Below are 23,672 nucleotides of genomic sequence, written 5' to 3' on the forward strand. Positions count from 1 at the left end.
CCGTTAAAACTGGTTTGCATAGTTGAAAAGCCTCCACAGCTGGTCCAAAAGCCCAGAATACGTACTTGAATACCTTGTTCATACCATTGCTTAATATGTCATCGTGCATCCATTCCACAATTGTGCCAGGATTTTGTCTTTGCACTTCATTCAAATAAGCTGGTAAAACTTTGAACGACCACTCCCATCCACCGTATACAAGCTCAATCGCTGTCCTCCGAGCATACCATGCTTTCTTGTAACTAACTTTGACATGAAATCTATTTTCAATATCCGCCACAATTGCTTTTACCTTGTAGCAAGGATCGTTTTCTATCTGATGGCGAACACTCAACGCTATCATACCCGACGAAAGATTAGCGTGGCCATTATAGTTACGATCCCCCATGCAAGTATGAGCAGTGCTGAACACTCTAATTTGCCAGTGTTCATCATGCTTCCTCAGTGTTGCTCGGCACTCCCACAAACATTTAGGTAAGGACGTATCTTTCGGATTTCCCTGTGGCCACTTACAAACTGCATGCCATCTCTTTCCTTTACTTTCAACAACTGTATATTGTCGGATTTTTTCCAAATGCCAATGAGTCACAGCTGCCTTCAATTCCAACTTCGTTCTAAATTTAGTATGCAAACTGACATTGGTAGGATCCTTTTCACTCCAATAATGCACACTGGGATCATCACGCTCAAAGTTTTTGGGATCAAAACTATCATATGGACCTGGTAAGGTGCGAAAGTAGTTGATTCCAGGCTGTGGGAACTGTGGAACTACTCTTCCTCCAACTACCCTTCCACCAACTGATGTTTCTCCAACTGCTGTTTCTCCAAGTGGAATGGATGGTCTTGAAGCAACAAATTGTTCATCATCCGACGGATCACCATCTGAGTCTGTACTAACCGTGTCGGAATCTTCAGAATTATAAGGTGATTGTGGATCAAGAAAGTCGGCTTTATCAGGACCTATTATGTCCTCCACCACATCACAATTGTCACGATCCCCTAAATGCACGCCTCCAGCTTCAAAATCTTGTGTTGCAGCTAAATATGGTTCTTCGGCTCTCGTAGACGTACCAACATCAAAATCTTGTGTTGCAGCAAAATATGGTTCTTGGGCTCTCGTTGACGTACCAGCATCATAACTTATGACATGATGACTATGATGTTGAGTAATTGCCGAATACTCAACATATAATTCAATTACACCTCCAATAACCATACTCTCACTAAACATTAGTTGCATGCATACTTCTTCTAGTTGAACACCTATAAACGTGACTCCGGATCCAAAGCATATAGTACGTTTCCATATTATTTGAATATTGTTTTCATATATGCTTATCCCCATCCTTTCACAAATTTTTTCCACAAGGTCATCGTACGAAATTGTTTCATCCAACATAATGAATCCTTTAGCAAAAGGAGGATCATACGAAATAACTGCTCCGGGAATTATCTTTCCACCCCAATATAAATTGACACACCACGTCATACTATCTGCAATAATGTAAAACACAAATAAATATGTATTATTTTTACATTCATCATTATGTAGAGTTAGCCAAAAAATTGACAAAATAATTCTATTAAATACACTACAATATGTATTATCATAACAATCCATAAAATATACTATAACATATAATAGCATAACAATTGGTCAAAATATTTCCATTAAAATATATACTATCATAATAATCCATCAAAATATTAGTGTACCCATAATAATTGGTCAAACTATTACATTAATTACACTACAATATATATTATCACAACAATCAATCAAATATTGGAAGACTAATGTTTAGAAGAATGAGTCTAAAATTTGATATACTAACCGATTAGAAGGACTAATGGTTGAAAGAATTAGCCAAATTCAAAATATCCACGCTTAAATCCACCACCGGGTCGACCCGAGCGAAAGGTTTTTATGCGTTTGGGAAGGGTTTTCGCGTTTTGGGGAGGGAAAGTGTTTAGGGTCGCGATGTTGGGGGAGATCTGATAAGGATATGGTTCAACAGAAACACGCCGCTCAAATTGGCGTTTTTAAGCATAACACGCCAACCTCAGTGGCGTTTTTATTAATTAAACACGCCAACTACATTGGCGTTTTACCTTAAAACACGCCAACTTCATTGGCGTTTTTTCCCGCCGCTGTATTTGGCGAAAATACACCTCCAATACGACGCGAAGATAAACGCCAATGAGGTTGGCGTTTTTACTAATAGAAACGCCAATGTGGTTGGCGTTTTTCCCATTTTTGGAATAGATAACAAAATGGGTACATTTACGTAATCTTTAGTGTAAAGTGCCCCATAAACCCGATTTTCCCGGTAAGCAAGCCGTAGACATGGAAATCGACCACAAATCAGCTGAAGAAATGATGGACGACCTATTTAAGGCGTCAGAATCCGGCGATTTCTCGGTTTTTAAATCGATCTCTGAAGAGCTGCTAGGCGAAGCCAGCCGTCTCCGCAATGAAGACGGTCGTTCTATCCTCCACGTAGCCGTTTCTTCGTCGAAGACCGAGGTTCTGTTCATTTTCGGTTTCAATTTTTATTGGAGATGAACGATTTTAGCTATGAAAGCGGCAATCAAATTCAAATGTGTTACTGTTTTAGTAGCGCTATTTAGGTAGGATTTTTAGTAGTTAGGTTGTCCTTGAAAACCAAATGACGAGGTGCATCAATTGCTATTCTATTCTAATTTCCTAACCGAATTTGAGTGAAATTGTTTATTAATATTGAGGTATAAGGCAATTGCTATGATTCTTAGATCACTGATTTCAGTTATATGCTACGGACTCATATGAATCGCTTGTATTTGATCATAATACTATCCACCTTCGTTGTTTTTATGGATATGGTTATTCTTTATATGGATGAATTAGGTGGTTGAAGTCCTAGCATCTGCAATTCCTTCAATTGTAAATAGCTGTGACGAAGAAGGCTGGGCACCTCTGCACTCTGCTGCAAGCAGTGGCAATCTTAAGATTGTGGAAATTCTACTCACCACCGGTGGGTGTTTTTAACTGATTTTACTGAGTGGTTTATGCCCATCGTTGGACTTTATTTTCATCAGTTAGTCTAAAAGATTACAGTACATCTTGTGTGTATGTTCTATTAGAAGATAACATGTTTCTTATAGAACATATAGCTAAATGGATTGGAGAGTTTCAGTTAACTTAGGCTGAGTAATCATATTGATTTTTATGATAGAATGTGTGTGCTAGGATTTTTTATTTCCAGATATTGGTGTTTTATGAATCTGGCTTCCTTGATTCTGCATAGCATTATTTGATTGAAAGGTCACATTGTTCACCTCTGCTTGGAGAGAGAGAAAGAAGAGAAGCAAGTTAAATACAAAAACTAGAATTAGACTGGTGAATTAAGTTGAAGCCAATCATTGCTGAATTTTTCCAGGACTTTCATATCTAGTTTAGATTATTCATCTATTGTTTATAATGTTTTCTTATCATCCCAACAGAAATTATTTAGTCAGTATCTAGACCTTCTTCACTTGAGCATTTTGTTTGTTTGTCAAAACAACTAGAAGTTTTATATTGTTTTCTAAGTCCAATATAACCTCATACTGCTGTGGAAGAGTGTATGAACAATTTGTGATTGAGAAGTGCAAATTTGCTTTAACAGGTGCAGATGTGAATATGAAAAATGACGGTGGCCGAACAGCTCTCCATTATGCTGCCAGCAAAGGTCTTCTGAAAATAGCTCAAACTTTGGTTTCTCATGGTGCAAAACTCAATGTCAAGGATAAGGTTTGTAGTAAATTCTTTGAAAACAAGCTATTTCCTTTTGCATCTTTGGAATCTCAACATTCTATTTCTTTATTACTACTTGATAGCCTTGATATGCCCTCTAATTCCATTGACCAAAGTAACTTTATGCAGTTCGGATGCACTCCACTGCATCGTGCAGCAAGCACCGGTAACATAGTGTTGTGTGAATTCTTGATTGAGGAAGGAGCAGAGGTTGACGAAAGTGATAGAGCAGGGCAAACTCCACTCATGACTGCAGTAGTATGCGATAACAAATATGTAATTTGTCTACATACACCTTCTTTTTATAACTTCCTAGGCCATTTAAATGATGAACTCGATGACTAATCTTATTGGCGGATAACTACCACATGTTCCCTAAATATCTTCTGATTTGCAGGTTGCTCTCCTGCTTATAAGACATGGGGCTGATGTGGATGCCAAAGACAAAGAAGGATACACCGTTCTTGCTCAGGCATCAACTGATCTACGTTCAAGTTTAGTTGATGCTGCTCAAGCTATGCTCGAAGAGTGACAACATAATGTTACTCCTTAGGGGCTTACATTTTCATTTTGATGTCTTGCTATTATTTTAGTGCTTTTTCGAAGCTTTGAGTTTGACTGTTGGCTGGTTGGCTGGTTCTGGAAATTAATTTCGAATACTCCATTACAGTCGGAGACATAGTCACAAGTTTTACCCAAAGCTATGAATGCCTTAGAGCTTATTGCATTGTTTTTGGTATAAAATACTACTAGTGAATGTGTTTATTTTTGGTCCACATTAAGCTTAAGCTCATGTTATACCCACTCAATTCAATGCTATCGGATATTCGCAATCACACGATTTATAGCGTTTGGTATCCAGCATTTGGATATTCCAACAACCGTATGGTTAATGCCAAGTTGTCATTAGCTAAGATCTGATTCATACTGCTTAGCAATAATTTGAGTAAAAAGCTAATAATTTGAACTTGTCACAACCAAATTTCACAAATTTTGTGTTTCTTTATATGTCTAGATAAGTGTTATTGTCGTGTAACTCGTTCAATTTATTATCTATATTGAAGTGATATCAAATGTGCCAAAATACTATATAATTATATGGAGTATAATAAAAAGTTAAAAACAGTAGTAAATAAAAAACTTTTAAAGTGATAGTAGTGCTCCCTTTTATCCCCTAAAAATAAGGATTTTTGGGATAGTATGAGAAATAAGGAATTTCGGGATGATAAAGTTAAAATGTGAAATTTCATAAAATAAGAGAGGAAAGAAAAGATGAGTAATTAAAGTAATATTTATGGATAGCTTTATTAATAGTGTAATATGAAAATTTTCCAAAAATAAAAGAATAAATTAATTTATGAAACTACTAAAATGAAAATAGGATTATTTATTATGGACAGATGTATATAATAAAGATGAAGGATAACGTTTTATTTCACAAAAACAAAATGAGAAATAATTATTATATATTTCATTATTCTATCAAAAAAATTTCTACTTTCATTCAACACGAGCTTTTAAAAATATAAAGAAAATTATTAAAAAGAATAAGTGGAATTTGTCCAATTTTTGTATACTCCCTATTCTCTAAAAATATAGATTTTGGCAAAGGCACAAGCCTTAAAGTGGAATTTGTAAAAAAAAATGAGAGGAATGATAAAAATGATTATAGTAGTGATAGTAGATAGTAAGTCAAGTGATTAGTAGTGTTTAATGGTTAAAAGTTTCTAAAAATGATTATAAATTAGTTTTATGGGACCAGCGAAATGATAAAAATAGATTATTTTTTTAAATGAAGATAGTATTATTTTATAATAAAATATAAGTAGAATGAGTTAATAAGATATGGAGTATGGGTAGTGATCTATGGCAAACACCCCTTAACCAAATAACTAGAGAACAAATCACAGCCAGAAGATCAAGAAAATCAAGGGCTAGTATTAATTTTCAAATTTAATGAGATATTAGTTCCCTCAATCACAAATTTACTCCATAATAACAAAGCAGGGGTATTTTGGTCATTGGAAGCCAAAATTAGGTTATGTCATTGCAAACTCAATCCAAAATCCGTTCGTCTTCTTCACCTCGACGCAGCTGTTGGCGCTCCACCGCTGGAATATGACCTGCTCCGATCTCTCCTCTCGTGCAGGCTTGGGAGGCTGATCGGTCTTGTCGTTCTCGATTAGAAACGAGACTCTCCCGACGCTGCCGACCTCCATGGTGCTGCAGGAGTTGCGTTGCGAGGAGGAGACGTCGGAGCAGGAGCAGGAAGAGAGACGCTGCTCGCCGCATTCCGAGCAGACCAGCTTCACCAGCCTGTCCTTGAGGCAGTGAGCGCATATCCCCACCGACGACAAACTCGGATGTTTTCTGCGCGGCAGCTCCGACGCGGCGGAGTAGTTGAATTCAATCAATAATTACAGATTCGAAGTCGAAGATATAGTAAAGTTAGATCTAATCATTTCATTGGATGTGTTTCCTTTAAAAAGCTTCAAGTGGAGATTTTGAGTACAGAAAGTCAAGTAATGCATAATAAATTAGCAAGTTGATGGACGGCAAAATTAATTAAACAAGTTGTGCAAGTTAGATGATATAATTTCTCTTTTACAGACCAAATTCATGGACTTACATCTTATATATACAAGTTAAGTGAAATAATTTGTGACGCATACAAATTTTAATTTGATAATCTTCCGCATAAACCTAAGGTCCCAATTCCTACTTTTGAATTTAATTGTATCACTGATGTTATGAGAGAAGTGTTATACTGATGTGTTTTGTTAAACAAGAGTGAAGTAAAATCATAATAAGAGTGATGTGTTTTGCAAACAAGAGTGAAGTAAAATCATAATAAGAGTGATGTGTTTTGTAAACAATAGTGAAGTAAAATCATAATAAGAGTGATGTGTTTTGTAAATAACAGTGAAGTAAAATCGTAATAAGAGTGATGTGATTTGTAAACAAGAGTGAAGTAAAATCATAATAAGAGTGATGTGTTTAGTAAACAAGAGTGAAGTAAAATCATAATAAGAGTGATGTGTTTTGTAAACAAGAGTGAAGTAAAATCATGCTAAGAGTGATGTGTTTTGTTAATAATAGTGAAGTAAAATTATGCTAAGAGTGATGTGTTTTGTAAACAACAGTGAAGTAAAATCATGCTAAGAGTGATGTGTTTTGTAAACAAGAGTGAAGTAAAATCGTAATAAGAGTGATGTGATTTGTAAACAAGAGTGAAGTAAAATCATAATAAGAGTGATGTGTTTTGTAAACAAGAGTGAAGTAAAATCATAATAAGAGTGATGTGTTTTGTAAACAAGAGTGAAGTAAAATCATGCTAAGAGTGATGTGTTTTGTAAACAAGAGTGAAGTAAAATCATGCTAAGAGTGATGTGTTTTGTAAACAAGAGTGAAGTAAAATCATAATAAGAGTGATGTGTTTTGTAAACAATAGTGAAGTAAAAACACTACATTTAAATAATCACATTTAACCTATAAATCAACTAATTACATCAACTAATTAATTAATGAATCATTACTCTTGTCCGACCATTTCAGTAAACTACTCCGACAGTCACATGAATATGTAATTGATTTCATTAAGAGTAATTTGTTTTATAGATGGGTTAAGACGGGTTTGTTGGAGTTAACACAATTATTCCCACTGTTTGTGTTGGGTGGACTTCGAATGCATTGGACTTAGGTTTGTTGAATAATTATCACCACAATTAATTTCATATGAATAATTAACACAATTAATTGTAAAAAAACGAAAAAAAATCAGGTGATTAAAAAAATTAAATAGATGTATATAGAAATTATCCTAATCTTTCAGAAACTCCAAATATGGTTTCCGAATTGAATTGGAGTTGGAAAAATTGAGTGATACACAAACAATCTGATCACCCTCACCACCAAATTCACATCATACACCCCTCCTCCGCCGCCGGACACCAGAAGGTCATCCAGCTTCGCCTGATCGAGCATCCCTCCAATCAGCCGCTCCAGCGCCGCTCTCCTCTCCCGGCTAATCCCCAGCCCCGAGACCAGCTTCAGCACCCAAAAAAGCCCCCTGCAGGAGAACGCACTCCTCCCAATCACCACCACTCGTGCACCGCCGTGTCTGCCAGCTCCCCGTACTCCGCCAGAATTAAATAATGGAGTGTGAATTGGAGTTGGAAAATTGAAGGAGATGGTTGGAGTTGAATATGATTTCCCAAAATACCCTTGTTAATTACTTTTTATTTAAAACATGTAAAAATAGCTAAGCCATGAGATTAATTTGGAGTATTGAGATGTGTGGCTGAGATTTGTTCTCTAGTTATACACTTAAGATTAGTTATATATTGATCACTAACCTATGGAGTATAATACAAATATTTATTTTTAAAAATAGTAAATAGAATTAATTTTGGTGAAAAATAAGAAAATCCTCCGCAGATTCGGAACCAGTCCATCTCGGCTGCGCTTCAAATTTTCTCCTTTGATTCTCAAATCGCACACCAGCTCAAATCACACGCAATTTGAGGTAATTTTATTAATTTGCTTGTTTATAGAGAGACATGTTTGCTTATCTGTGAAAATGCTGCTGAATTTTGCTTAGCTTTGCTGCTCCTTGCAAGTTATGGACTGCGCTTGTGTTCTAGGGTTTGTTACTTGTTTCTAATTAATTTGGTTTTGCTACATTACTTTGTACTGGGAATTTTTAATTCGTGATGATTTTTACATGCTCTTGGTTGCGGTTAGTTTGATAATGATGCAATTAAGTGGTTTGAATTTTGATGATTGAGATGTTACTAGAATTTCCTTTGCTGTTGGTAATAACTGAAGAATATGTGTCCAGTGGTAGTGGGAGGGAAGAGGAGGTGAAGATTTGATCTTGGACAGTAAATTATGTATCGGTCTGGGGCCGCAACGACTAACCGGGGTGGGCTGCCAACAGATAGTGGGGACTCTGTTGTGACCCTAGATCAAGTCCCTTGTTGGAGCGATTCTGACTTCAGGTACTCGTATGCGAATGAAGATTCAGTGCTCCAGAATCTGCATTTTCCAGACCCGTTGACTGCAGCATCTAAAGGGGAGAATAGTGGAAATGGATTGGTATCTAAATTTCCCGTGGATCGTGAAGTTAACTCCAAGATATATCTTTGGAGGGGAAACCCATGGAATCTTGAGGTGGATGCTGTAGTTAACTCAACAAATGAGGTCAGTAGATCGTTCATTGTTACGCCGTGATTATCATATAACTCAAAATGTGTTTTTATTACAGTTCTGGCTTATTCTGACATTTCAACTCTCTACTGCCTGTCCGTATTATCCATACTTGTTCCTCTAGAATTAGGTGTGAGGATACTAAAGAAGCGTATTTCCTTATCGCACACGTTTCTTTGCTATACTTGCAAGAGATTCCAAATCCCCCAGCTCTTAAATTCCTGTAATTTCTAATTGCTCCAGAGCTGTATATCCTTGCAACATTTTTGTGTATTTACACCTTTTCGGGGTGTCCTGTCACAAATGTCTCAGGATTTTACTTCTTTAATACAATTACAAAAGTATCTTTTCTGCCTTATCAGTAATCACCCATAACTAAGTAGAGCCTTGAGAAACTCCACTAGCTCTGGCTGATCCAGTTGAGCAAACTTTAGAGCTTAACTTGGCCCTTATTTTTTTTTCTGCATAGCTTTCTTTGGATCCTTCACCTTGTTATTTCAATCTTGTTTTCTTGAAATAAATCGCACACCAGCTCAACTCCACTTCATGATCTGGAAAAATCTCATGTTATTTTGGCTATTTGCCAGAACTTAGATGAAGCTCATAGTAGCCCTGGTTTGCATGCTGCAGCAGGACCGAACCTTGCAGAAGAATGTTCAACCCTGGTGAGCTATAACTTTATTCAAATTGAATCGGGGTCTTTGATATTCTTCACTTATATTGCAATTGCATTTTATTAAATTAAAGAGTACAATATCGTAGAGAATTTTGTTTGCACTTTATTAGTGAGTCATTGTGGATGTTGAATATATGACTAAATCTGTACTGTGGACTTAATTTCATCAAATTCAAGATTCCTTCGAGATTGATAATAGAGAAAATATAGCTAGGGAGGCCGCGATCTACCATTTTTGTTGCAATGTATTAACAATAGATGCTGGACCTAACTAGGTGATGATAGTGAAGTGAAGATGGATTTGCATGAATTGACATTTGATAGGACATTTCACACTGTAATAACTTCTAAGCTACGTTATGGCTCTTGAAAATTTTCACAAATTTGACCTTAGCAACTTCTAAATTGGATAGTCCTAACTAAGAATAAAATCATTATGTAGAAATACGTTTTAATGGCCTTTAAGATTATGTACAAACTTGTAAGTTGTAATAATGTGGTGATTTGTGTTCTAATCATTTTGTAGGGTGGCTGTCGAACAGGAATGGCAAAAGTTACTAATGCTTATGATCTTCCAGCAAGGTGGTTATTCCTAAATATGCTTATAGTTACTCTCAGTTGTTTAGATGTTCATTTGTTGTATTCGGATTTCAGAAACCCTGTACATTTTATGTATTTCTGTTTTGTACCTTTTCATCTAATTACTTGGCTTGTGCGGAAGATATGTCCAAACTTACTAATGTTCAGAGTTGGTAGACCAGTGTGTTAAAATTTGCTTACTTATTCATTATATTTGGTCTTCAGAGTCTGTCAATGAGCAGTGAAAATTAAGATGCTCAAACTTTTGAATCTCTATGTTCTCCTAATATTTATGCAAAAAATGGGGTTTCTTGTACTTTTCAGGAGGGTCATACATACTGTTGGTCCCAAATATGCTGTAAAATATCATACTGCTGCTGAGAATGCACTCAGTCATTGTTATCGATCTTGCCTTGAACTGCTCATTGATAATGGACTCCACAGGTGGGTTCAGTAACCTGATGTTTTACTTGCTTTTAATTCTTCATTGTGCCATTGCTCCTCTAATATGTGAAATAGTTCGACTGAGCTCTTTTTTGAAAATCAATTGCAGCATTGCTATGAGCTGTATATACACAGAAGCCAAAAATTATCCACGAGAACCAGCTGCACATGTGGCCATAAGTAAGTAGTTCCCTTATGATTTTATCTACTCCATCCCATAAAAATATGTGCACTTACCATTTTCGTCCGTCCCACAAAAATATGTGCATTCCATTTTTGGAAAGTAATATCAATTTAATAATGTAGGTCTCACTATCCACTAACACTACTTTAACTACCATTCTCCTCCCCTCTCTTACTTTTACCATACAATTCTCCACCTCTCTCTTACTTTACCAATTTTGTCTTAATTCCCGTGCCATCTCATCCGCCCATATTTTTATGGGACGGAGGGAGTATAATTTATTTCAATATGCCTGAATTGAAACCCCATATCCATTCTGTTTTGTATACACGAAAGCTTTTACAATTTTGTTCATCCCTCTGCAATTTGTCTTAAAATCCAACTTATATCTTTCTTTAGGAACTGTGAGGCGGGTTCTTGAGAAACAGAAGGATAAAATACATGCAGTCGTTTTCTGTACCACAACATCATCTGATACAGAGATATATAAAAGGTTTGTTCACTGAAACCAAACCACCCAATACTAGATCTAGTGATGCATATGAACCATGACTTAGTTTCTCATCCATTTGCTACTTCTTGCTGCAGATTGCTCCCGCTTTACTTTCCACGTGATAAACTTGAAGAGGAAATAGCTGTTTCCAAGCTTCCTGCTGATGTTGGAGATGAAAATGGTGAGACGGTCATAGATGAACGCAAAATAAGGATTCAACCTTTACCTAATTTGAAAACGACTGCTTCTAGACCTCCCCAGACTTCTACTGATCTGGCAGTCAGCAACATAGAGTTAGCTAGACGGTTGGTGGCTCTTAATACTTTTCCTAGCCCTTTTTATGATGTCATGAAAAAGCTAAGGTTTGATCTCTTATGTGGTTAGCTGTACATGTGTATGTTGTTTCATACTAGTTCTTAACTTGTTCAAACCCGTTTTTTCGCTGACATACATACTTAACACTAGACATATTTTTCTTGTAATTTGTTACCATCTTCCAACTGATACTTGCCTATGATCATATTCATCTTTATTGCTGGTTAGCATAGTTTGCTTTTCTGTGTAATGAGATCAAAGCTCATATGAATTGGGAACTGCTTCGTAGCATCGAATGTTATCAAGGCATTTCTTCTTTTTCCAAACAGTGACTCATCGTACTTGGAGTCTTATCTGGATCCTGCATTCATGTCCTTGATCAAAGATCCAGATCAGCGACGCAGAGAACAATGGGAAAAATCCGCTCAGGCACGAAAGGGTTGGAACTTTGCTAAAATGCTTGGATATGGAGACATTGGGAGTCCTCCTTTATCGGCTGCTGAGGAATACTCACTCCATTCTAGATACCTTGCTAAAGCAAATTCACTTAATCTTTCTGACATTGCTGAAATGAAAATTGTGTAAGGCACTGAACTTTATTTTTATTTATGTTATGCATCAGCATGTGCAGATGTTCTCAGCATATAAGATGGACTCCACCCTACAAATGATTTATGTTTAGCTTGACTCAAATTCATCAGTGAACTGTATTCAGATCAAGAAATTTGTTGCCATGTCTTTGTTTTCATCCCACATGTATAGAAGTAGGATGTTAACTCTATGTGCATACTTATTAATACACAGCCTCTTGCCTTAATTTTAGTTATCGGGGTGGGGTTGATAGTGAAGGTCGTCCGGTGATGGTGGTGGTTGGAGCACACTTTCTCCTAAGATGTCTTGATCTGGAGCGTTTTGTGCTTTACATAGTGAAGGCAAATGACTACATTTCAGTTAATTAATTGGGCCTCTGCTTCATGGCCCCTAAATATGATATTTAATGGCATCTACTCTTATTTTGTTTTCAGGAGTTTGAGCCCTTGATACAGAAGCCTTACACGATAGTCTATTTCCACTCTGCTGCATCATTGCAGATGTGTGTATTTTCTCCTCACATTTTTCTCTTTAGTGCCATTTTCATTGTTTGCTTGAAAACTTCCTTATAAAATTTACAGTATCTAATTTTATAATTCCTAATCAACAGACAACCAGATCTGGGGTGGATGAAAAGATTAGAGCAAATACTTGGTCGGAAACACCGACGCAATCTCCACGTATGAAATTTTCTTCAAAAGCTCCTATATGAAGCTGACTGACATTTTCTCTTCACAAGCTCTTATCACCATTGTTGGCTTTTATAATGTAGGAAATATACGTTCTCCACCCAACCTTTGGTCTGAAGAGTGTAATATTCGGATTGCAGATGCTCGTAGATAATGAGGTAAGTGCGATCTCCGTTATCCCGTTACATAACAAGAACTCGTCCCAAAATTTCAGATACCATTTCTCGTTTTCTGAAACTCATCAGAAATTATAATCCGGTCTTCAGGTCTGGAAGAAGGTAGTCTATGTTGATCGTCTTCTGCAGCTATTCAAATATGTCCCCCGCGAACAGCTGACTATTCCAGACTTCGTATTCCAGTGAGTTTCCATCTTTTCCAATCATCACTTTCTTTCTTGGCCTCACATAATCAAATCCATGTTATTATGAATACTTAATCTCAATTCCCATGATTGTTTGAAGTTCTAAATGATTATATTATTATAATTTGTGTCCATTTCAGATAGTAGTGTTATTGGTTCATATTTTGTCTAAAAGAAAATGGAGAATATAAGTATCAAGGAATCGCAATTGCAGGCACGACTTAGAGGTAAACGGAGGGAAGGGCGTAATTGTGGATCCAAGAACAAAATATGTGTATCAGAGACCTTGACAACGGATCCAGACCCAAGCATTTGTGTGTGTTTTTTCGTAGTCATCATTTCATTCATTTTTGGGTCAAGTCCCTAATATTTTATTTGCTTGTATATGTATGAGTACTGTATATATACTATGATCCCTCTTTTCTCTCTACGCTGGATTTTAGAATATTGAATCTGTTAAGGGTAATAAAGCTTTAGGAGTCTGCAATTGTATAAATCTTTCGTTTTATTTAAATTAAGAGGGCATATTGATTTGATATGATCACTCACAGCATGATGTACTTAGTAAAGGGAAAATGTTTAAATTCCCTCAAGTTATAAGTTGAAATCAAATACTACAACACAAGCTGTGATTTGATTAATTATTTCTGAATCTAAGGGAATAAATGAAGACCACTGCATTTACAAATACAATTAATCAACATCACTCTGACCACTGCTCGTCTCCTCGTTCGAGCCTTCTTGCCAACCCTGAATTCCAAGCATGTCCCGTGGTTCTCATCATCCCTCCAAATATTTGGAGATCCTCGGTCACCTCGTGCCTTGACAGCGAGGCCAAACGGGGAAGAAATGTTTTTTTTAAAAGTCCCTTCCTCTCCTTATATGACCCCTGCGATTTCTGGTTTGAAGTGGCCGAGCTCGTGTCTCTTCCAGTTTCTGGGGTTCGGGCGTAGGCATGTATGTAGTCTTCTGCTTTTGTTTCGACTAGCTGCAACACTATAGCCTCAAAATCATTTATCTCCTCTGATGAATCCACCTTTGGTGATTCATCCTTGACTGAGGCGTTCACAACTTTATTAGAATATGAAGATATATCATCTCTCTACTTCATCATTTTTTCTAATTTATCCTCTTTCCACTTAACTCCTTCAATACAATTTTCTTAATTTTTATATTTTGAACGAGACGTCTCTATTATAAAGGGATAAAGGGAGTAATTTTTATTGTTTGAATACCAATCATTTAAAATCCAAAGTTGATACTAAAATTGAAAAGATGAATTGAATTCATGAAATAATACACCCACATCTCAACTAAGTTGAGCCGTAATCCCTCTTCAAATGTAACGAAGTTGAGTCATATTTATTGTTTGATAAAAACAAAACATCTAATTATTCTTATTTTATTCTCTCATCCTTTACTTTTTTTATCTCTCCTAATCAAGTATCACTCATATTTGATTTTTTTATTCATTTAATATGTATTTATTATTTAACATTAATTTTTGTGTTAAAAAAACGCTCCAACTTTGTTACTAGAGGAGTTTCTTAAATCATTCAAATACTCCTCCGTTTCTTAAAAATAAGATATTTGAAGATCATACGAGTTTTAATCTAAAATTGGTAAAGTAAGAGAGATGAAAAGAAAAATAGTGAAAGTAGTGTTAGTGAATTGTGAGGCCCGTTTTCTAAAATAGAGAATTTATATTTTTAAAAATGGATTAAAAGGAAAAGAATTTTCATTTTTACGGAATGAGTGGTATTATTATTATTTTTAAGAAACTGAAGGAGTATAGTATTTGATTTCTTTGAAATAACTAGGTTGGGGAAAAATACCGAAATACCGGCCTTATCGTACCGAAAAAATATAAAAAATACCGAACTTTTGGTATAGCGTGATTTTCGGTACGGTATAATACTTACCGAAATCTTTTGGTAAGGTAGCTGTATGAATTTTCATATACCGCGGTATACCGCTTCATACCTGTTAGCATTATTGGCTGATCAAGGCATGTACGTTCGGTGGAGCTGCAACTTGATCAAGGTGAAAGAGAAAGGGAGACAGCTTGATCAAGAGAAAGGAATGTAGCTTGATCAAGGAGAAAGCTAGATAGCCGTTGGATGCGGTTACGAACTGACTCAACAAACTTTTGTGAAGATCTCTTTCACTTAAGTTCTAGTATAAATAGTTAGTTTGTTAGCTCATTATAGAGAATGAAAATCAGTTGTATACATCCGCAATTTGATCAATAAGAGTTTTCCAATTTCGGTTTCTCAAAAAAGGGTGTTCATCTTCTTCAACTTGCGTTCTTATCAAATTCTTCTTCGATTGCAATCTTTCAACAATTGGCGCCGTCTGTGGGAAACGAACAAGAAGCATAAAGAGATGGCTGCACGTATGGAGGCTGAAAAATTCACGGGCAAGAACGACTACGGCTTATGGAAAATGAAGATGCGAGCCGTTCTTGTGCAGCAGGGCTTGGCTGCTGCTCTCACCCCAGCCGACGCAGATTTAAAGGGAAAGGCTCCTGCCCTCGACGAGAAGGCTCAGGCTAAGCACGATGAAATGCTCCTTAAAGCGCATAGTTTTGTGATATTGTGCCTAGGAGACAAACTGTTGAGGGAGGTGCAGGCCGAGACAACCGCTGCTGGAAGCTTGAAGAAACTTGATGAGGTATATCTGGCTAAGTCCTTGGCTAACCGTTTATATATAAAGAGAAGGCTTTATTCATATAGCTTCTTGGAAGATAAGCCAATTCTTGAGCAGCTAGAGGACTTCTGCAAATCTATAGATGATCTTAAGGCTGTTGATGTGAAGATTGGTGATGAAGATAAAGCCATCTTGGTACTCAATGCCCTTCCCAATTCGTATGATCAGATGAGGGATGCCATATTGTATGGAAGAGACAACCAGATTACGTTTGCTGAGGTTCATGCTGCTCTTATGGCCAAGGAATTACAGAAAGGGGCAGTTAAGAGGATTGATCAGCAGCCAGAATCCCTGAATATCAAGAAGTTCAATAAGAAAAAGTTTAAGAAGAAGTATGAAGATTCAAAGGCTGAAGTCTCTGGAGTAAAAGAGACATGTTCTTGCCATTGGTGCAAGAAGCCAGGGCATTTAAAGCGTGATTGTTATGCCTGGAAGAAGAAGCAGGCCAGTGAAGGGAACTCTCACTCAAATAACGTGAATGATGAAGCTGATGAAGTGCCTGAGGTGATAAATGTGAGAAAGGGTTCTGGATCTTGGACTCCGGTTGCTCTTTTCATATGTGTCCCACAAGAGAATGGTTTCATGATATGAGGGATGCGCATGGCACTGTGCTTCTTGGAAACAATCAAATATGCTGCATCAGAGGGATTGGAAGCATCATGATAAGGGTAGATGATGGATCTATCAAGGTGCTATCTGATGTAAGATATATTCCTGAAGTCAAAAGGAATTTGATATCTCTGGGAACTATGGAGAAGAATGGATATTCCTTTATATCAAAGCATGGTGAAATGCAAATCTGCAAGGACTCCCAGGTCAAGATGGTTGCTAAAAGGAATGGTAGCCTATATTATCTTCAAGCTACAGTTATTGAAGGTGAGTCACATTCAGTCTCCACACCAGATTTGAAAGTGTGGCATCAAAGGCTAGGACATCCAGCAGAAGGAAGTCTGAAAGTATTGATCAAGATGGGCCTGATAGAGGCCAATGCAGAGGAAAGGATGGAAGTATGTGAGGATTGCTTGCTGGGAAAGTCCAAGAAACAAAGCTTTCCAGCAGGCAAACACACCTCATCATCTCCTCTAGACTATATACATTCAGATCTATGGGGCCCTGCACCAGTCAAGAGTTTGGGTGCAGGGAGATATTACATGTCAATCATTGATGATTGGTCAAGGAAGGTCTGGGCGTACATACTAAAAGAGAAGTCTGACGCGTTCAAGACATTCAAAGATTGGTGTACAGAGATGAAAAATGAAAAAGGCTCAGCACCAAAGGTCTTGAGAACAAACAATGGACTGGAGTATTTTTCCAAGGAGTTTGATCTTTTTTTGCCAAGAAAATGGGATCAAGAGACACAAGATTGTCCCAGCAAACCCTCAACAAAATGGGGTTGCTGAAAGAATGAATCGAATCTTGCTTGAGAGAGTAAGGTGTATGCTGAGTTCATCTGGAGCAGGCAAAAATTTCTGGGCAGAAGCAATCTCCACTGCAGCCTATTTGATCAATAAATGCCCAGCATCTGGAATAGGTGGAGCAATCCCAGATGAAAGATGGTATGGTGGGAAGTAAGATTATGGCAGACTGGAGCCTTTTGGCTATTTAGCCTTTGCACATCAGAAGCAAGGGAAGTTGAATGCTATAGCTCTCAGATGTATCATGCTTGAATACCAGAAAAATGTGAAGGGATTTAGGCTATGGTGCCTAGAACCTGGTAACCAAAAGATATTGGTGAGCAGGGATGTGGCCTTCGTTGAGCACAAAATACCTCTTCAGGAAAAGAAACAAATTGAATCAGTTTCTGAAGCTGTGGATAATGATCCTCACTTTGAGGTGGAGAATGGTGGTGCTCAAACGGCTAGGAATGACTATCTTGATCCATATGACTCATATGTTGATGAAAGTCAAAGTGAGATCATTGATCCTGCACATGAAAGCACAGATCAGCATGTAGCAGAAGGCTCAGATGCTCATGAAGATCTCACTGGCTATCAGTTGGCAAGGGATAGGACTAGAAGAACAAATATCAGACCTCTATCAAGATTTAGAGACAATGAAATGTTGTTTTATGCTCTCCACATAGCTGAGCAACTGGAATATTCATAGCCTAGTTCTTATGCAGAGGCCATTTCTGGTCCAGAATCAAAACAGTGGATTCAAGCCATGAAGGAGGAGATTGACTCTCTTCTCAAGAATAAAACATGGGTACTTGTTGATAAGGCAGAGTTCAGGAAAGTGATAGGCTGCAAATGGGTGTTTAAAAAGAAAATTGAGGCAGCCCAGGCAGACAACATCATATTCAAGGCAAGGTTGGTGGCCAAGGGTTTCAATTAGCAAGAAGGAGTTGACTTCAATGAAATATTCTCACCAATTGTGAAGCATAACTCTATCAGAGTTTTATTGGCTGTAGCAGCACAGAGAGATTGGGAACTGGAGCAGCTTGATGTCAAGACTGCCTTCTTGAATGGAGATCTTGAAGAAACTATCTACATGACACAACCCCAGGGCTTTGAGGTTCCTAGATCAGAAGGAAAGGTTTGCATGCTAAAAAGGAGCTTGTATGGTCTCAAACAAAGCAGTAGACAGTGGTATTTGAAGTTTGGAGAAAATCTGTCTAAGCTTGGATTTTGTAGATCTCTATATGATAGCTGCATTTTTGTCAAGAAGCAGAAGAACAAGGAGCCCATATATCTCCTATTGTATGTAGATGATATATTGATATCGGGGAAGGACATCAATGAGATAAGAAAGGTCAAGATCCAGCTAAGTGCCATCTTTGAGATGAAAGACCTTGAAGCTACCAAAAGAATACTAGGCATGGATATAGTCAGAGATAGAAGTAAGGGGAAGCTGTGGCTTTTCCAAACTGACTACATCAACAAGTTTTTTGAAGAAATTCAAGGCTGACTATATGAAGAGTACAACTACTCCTCTGGCAGTTCATTTCAAGCTGACAAGAGATCAGAAACCAAAAGATGAGGTGGAAAAAAAAGAAATGGAACGGATTCCCTATTCCAACATAGTTGGGAGTATGATGTACATGATGATATGTACACGGCCAGACATTGCTCATGCCATAAGCTCCACAAGCAGATACATGGTTGATTATGGAAGGCAGTACTGGAGTGCTTTGAAATGGATAATGAGATATCTAAATGGAGCACATAATCTTGGAATCCTATTTACATCAGAAGGTGGAGTTAAAGGGGACCCTCTGATTGGATACTGTAACTCAGATTATGTAGCAAACGTTGATACAAGGAGATCCCAGACTGGATATGTTTTCACTTTGTATGGTTCGGCCATTTGTTGGAAGTCTAGTTTGCTGAGTGTAGTGGCTTTGTCTACTACAGAGGCCGAGTATATGGCCCTCACTTTGACCGTGAAGGAGAGTAAATGGCTGCTTGGATTGATCTTAGAGTTTGGCATAAATCAGAAGTCAGTTGCTATTCACTGTGACAACAATGGGGCGATTTGCTTGGCTAGGCATCAAATGTTTCATGAGCGTAGCAAGCACATCGACGTTTGGCTCCATTTCATTAGAGATGAAGCTGAGAGTGGGAGGGTTAAGGTGATAAAAATTGACACGACCCACAACCCTGCAGACATGCTCACCAAGACGTTGAACAAAGATAAGTTTGAGTATTGTTGCTGGCTAGTCAACTTGTATATTGTGAGATTTTGAGTTCGTCAAGCTATGACCAGTCAAGGTGGAGATTGTTAGCATTATTGGCTGATCAAGGCATGTACGTTCGGTGGAGCTGCAGCTTGATCAAGGTGAAAGAGAAAGGAGACAGCTTGATCAAGGAGAAAGGAATGTAGCTTGATCAAGGAGAAAGCAAGATAGCCGTTGGATGCGGTTACGAACTGACTCAACAAACTTTTGTGAAGATCTCTTTCACTTAAGTTCTAGTATATATAGTTAGTTTGTTAGCTCATTGTAGAGAGTGAAAATTAGTTGTATACATCCGCAATTTGATCAATAAGAGTTTTCCAATTTCAGTTTCTCAAAAAAGGGTGTTCATCTTCTTCAACTTGCGTTCTTATCAAATTCTTCTTCGATTGCAATCTTTCAACAATACCGAAGTTCGGTATGTACCGTAAATTAAGGTATATACCGTAAAATATAAATTTAATAGTATAAAATATATTTTATATATTTTTAAAATTATAAAATTTATTGTGAAATATAAATATAATTATGAATAAAATATATGTAATATATATATTTTAAAATAAAATATAAATAATATTCTAAAAACTCAAATTATCTATTTTCATTGATGTTGAAAGTAAGGTATACCGCAAAAGTACGGTATACCGAACTTTGGTACGGTATACTAAAAATGAGGTACTGCATCGGTATGAAAATTGGTCATACCGAAAATAAGCTATACCGAAGTTCAGTATACCGAAAATTTTGATAAGGTAAATGTATGATTTGTTCGCATACCGAATTTACGGTAAGGTATACGCTATGGTGGTTTCGGTAAGGTATACCGTACCTACCCATCCCTTGAAATAACAACCAAAAATAATCTCATCCATAAATAGATTTAATCCAACGGCCAGACACCAAGCTTCTATATCCTAGTCATAAAAAACCCTAAAATCTCCCTATTCTACGCAATGCACTCCCTATAAAAACGGCAACCTAACACCGTCGTCCTCTTGCTTCTCTCACTCCATCAATTCTCTATCTAGGTTATACATTATCTGTGTGAATATGTCTGACGAGGAGCATCAGTTCGAGTCCAAGGCCGATGCCGGAGCTTCCAAAACTTATCCCCAGCAGGCTGGGACTATCCGTAAGAACGGATACATTGTCATCAAAGGCCGTCCTTGCAAGGTTTGATTCAATTAGATCATTCATCTCACAGATTTTATGGAGTATTTGATTTGAATTGAGTCGCTATTAGTTGATTTGTTTCGAGATCTGAAACGTAGTTGATTATGTTTGAGCTGTTCGCGTGCTGAATTTGTGGTTCTGATCGTTAAGACGATTATCCGATTTAGATAAATTGAGCTGTGTTTGTTTGATTTATTTTTACTTTGTTTGCTTATATTGAAAATTCTATCTGCTTCAGTTGTTTTGTATACGATTTAGCTTCATTGGTGTATTGCTTCTCCTTTTCGAGTATGATCATAATTAATCTAATTATGCCTTGTTTGCTTGCTACCAATATTAGACTATGTAAAAAATAATGTGGTCAAAGAAATTGAACCACTGGAATGCTAGCTTTGGCGGTTTTGATTGTTTACATCCAGATCATTAGATTTAGCATCAAATTTTTAGGTTTTACATTTTGTATATAGCTGATGCCTTGATAACAACACAGTTCTAATTATTTTGTATAATGTTGTTAATATGATGATTGATTGGAGAAGTTTCTTATAGGATTTGGAAAGTTTGAAAGTTTTATTTTGTAGAATTACTTATCCACTGTGGTTCATACAATAATTGACTGGAATGAGTTTTTACAGGTTGTTGAAGTCTCGACCTCCAAAACTGGAAAGCACGGTCATGCCAAATGTCATTTTGTTGCTATTGATATTTTCACTGCAAAGAAGCTTGAAGATATTGTCCCATCTTCCCACAATTGTGATGTAAGTATGTTTACTATGTTCTTCTCTACTGGAAATGTGAACTATATATCCCTCTCAATGCAATTTATATCTGGTAATGCAAGGACTAAAATGATTTTAACTGATTGACAGGTTCCACACGTCAACCGTACTGACTACCAGCTCATTGACATTTCTGAGGATGGATTTGTAAGTCGTTCTTCGTTTCTGTATATGCTACAATCTTTGTGTTTTCTTTGCTTAGCTTATCGCATAATGCATGATGGAAATATATATTTAGGTGAGTTTGTTGACTGATAATGGCAACACTAAAGATGACCTCAGGCTTCCAACTGACGAGCCTCTGCTAACTCAGGTTAGCTTCTATCCTGATACATATATATGTATGTAATATGTATGTAAATGTCTATTTTATCAATATTAACATTTGATGTTTTATTGAAATCCTAGATCAAGGATGGCTTTGCTGAGGGAAAAGATCTGGTTGTGAGTGTTATGTCAGCCATGGGAGAGGAGCAGATCTGTGCCCTTAAGGATATTGGTCCTAAGTAACTTCCTTGGATGTGGTTTTGAACCTTAAACTTGAAGTCGTGAAATTAATAGATTAGAGAAGGGATGAAAGAGGCCGCCGTCTTCGTGTTGTAATGACTGAATGACGGTAACAGCCTCTACTTAAAAAACTTCCATCTCTGGTTTAAATTGTGAAATTAATAGATTAGAGAAGGGATGAAAGAGGCCGTCGTATTCGTATTGTAATGACTGAGTGACGGTAACAGCCTCTACTATAAAAAACTTCCATCTCTGGTTTAAATTATGTTTTTGTTACTTCAAGTCTCATTATTGTGTTTTACATTTGATTGTATTGTATTGTTATGAAAGTTGGAATTTGCCATCAATTGGTATAACTTTTTGAATACCCAATCTGAACATTATTTACTTCTGAATGCTTTATGTTTGTCTGAATTACTTGACTTTGAATCTGATCCTTATTTGCTTCTGAATGCTTTAAATTTCTGTGAATTTATCTGTTGGGCGAGAATGGATAATTCTTATGTGGTGAGATTTTGTCACTATTTTCTTTATAGTGAAACACTATGTTACCATAATTGGATTGGTTGTCTAACGTTTTATCAATCTGATAAGATTTGTAAATTTTTTATAACTTGCATGTTTGTCGAGACCAGGAAGTTTTTCAGGTTGCTTAGAATATGGCTCTTCTTCGGATTACCTTTTTATTCTTACATTCACTATTTATTTAATTACATTTGTTACACAAATATTTCTTTTACCTACAACACTTCTTTTTTCTTTTCACATCACGTATCAATTTTATAACTTGGTGCCACAACTTGTAGTAGGTTGTCAAGGTTTTAAAATAATTTATTGCTAATACGCTTGAAAAAACAAAGAAAAAGATAAGTAATAAGACTTAGTAAGAGAAAATGTGGATGAATGAAATTGAAAAAGGAATATTATTGTTTCTGACTTTAATAATTTTTTAACTGATTTTATGTTAATAGTTCAAACCCTTTTTAATAGCGTATGAAATTTTAAAAAAATTACTCTTATAGACTATTTTAAGTCCGTGTCTTATAGATTGAGCAGAGCATTCTTATCTATATAACTTATTTGCAATTTACGTACCCTTGCATTCACCACCCATCTTCCCTGAGTATACTCTTGTCTTATGGAGTAATTTTCCACTATTACTTTTGTACATGAAATATAGTCTTGTTACCGTACAAGAGAAATTTTTATGTAAAATTTGTTTTAAGTAGTAGTAACATATAGATAGAGAGAAAAAGTAATTAGTAGTATATTACTACTAGTATTGGTTAAAAATGAGAACCATTCTATTAGATACAGAAACGTTTTTAAACATGTAAACAATAACCTAGTAGACAAACCAAAATAAAAACGGAATTACTACTTTTTTATGGATGGAGGTAGTACTATGTAGTACTCCAAAAAAAAAAATTTGCATGGACGGTACATATTTTTAATTCATGATTGGTATATTATATATTATGAGTGAGAAAATGAAAAAGTGAGTAAGAGTTGG

General features: G+C 36.6%; 3 protein-coding genes across 4 annotated transcripts; all 3 read left to right on the forward strand.

Annotated features, from left to right (window-relative positions):
- The first annotated feature begins 2,320 nt into the window (after window positions 1-2,320).
- Window positions 2,321-4,551, forward strand: LOC121757342 (26S proteasome non-ATPase regulatory subunit 10-like). The gene is made up of 5 exons (XM_042152890.1): window positions 2,321-2,527; window positions 2,888-3,014; window positions 3,648-3,772; window positions 3,905-4,051; window positions 4,173-4,551. The coding sequence occupies exons 1-5, from the start codon at window positions 2,348-2,350 to the stop codon at window positions 4,305-4,307; spliced, it is 714 nt and encodes a 237-aa protein (XP_042008824.1). The 5' UTR covers window positions 2,321-2,347; the 3' UTR covers window positions 4,308-4,551.
- Window positions 4,552-8,181: 3,630 nt separating this feature from the next.
- Window positions 8,182-13,853, forward strand: LOC121759068 (protein GDAP2 homolog). Of its 2 annotated transcripts, none has more exons than XM_042154567.1 (15): window positions 8,182-8,300; window positions 8,616-8,977; window positions 9,571-9,648; window positions 10,186-10,241; window positions 10,563-10,682; window positions 10,792-10,862; window positions 11,266-11,359; window positions 11,455-11,664; window positions 12,004-12,255; window positions 12,498-12,606; window positions 12,700-12,767; window positions 12,876-12,945; window positions 13,038-13,112; window positions 13,221-13,312; window positions 13,530-13,853. In XM_042154567.1, the coding sequence occupies exons 2-15, from the start codon at window positions 8,666-8,668 to the stop codon at window positions 13,603-13,605; spliced, it is 1,683 nt and encodes a 560-aa protein (XP_042010501.1). In that variant the 5' UTR covers window positions 8,182-8,300; window positions 8,616-8,665; the 3' UTR covers window positions 13,606-13,853. The 2 variants fall into 2 exon arrangements, with proteins under 2 accessions (XP_042010501.1, XP_042010502.1); XM_042154568.1 differs by having other exon boundaries at window positions 13,456-13,592.
- A 6,781-nt stretch (window positions 13,854-20,634) lies between these two features.
- LOC121759437 (eukaryotic translation initiation factor 5A-2-like) lies at window positions 20,635-22,526 on the forward strand. The gene is made up of 5 exons (XM_042155012.1): window positions 20,635-20,873; window positions 21,509-21,631; window positions 21,743-21,799; window positions 21,891-21,965; window positions 22,061-22,526. Exons 1-5 carry the CDS (start codon window positions 20,751-20,753, stop codon window positions 22,160-22,162), a joined length of 480 nt encoding a protein of 159 aa, XP_042010946.1. The 5' UTR covers window positions 20,635-20,750; the 3' UTR covers window positions 22,163-22,526.
- The last annotated feature ends 1,146 nt before the right edge of the window (window positions 22,527-23,672 follow it).

This window comes from Salvia splendens, chromosome 12, assembly GCF_004379255.2.
Source record: "Salvia splendens isolate huo1 chromosome 12, SspV2, whole genome shotgun sequence".
In the NCBI taxonomy this organism is placed as follows: domain Eukaryota; kingdom Viridiplantae; phylum Streptophyta; class Magnoliopsida; order Lamiales; family Lamiaceae; genus Salvia; species Salvia splendens.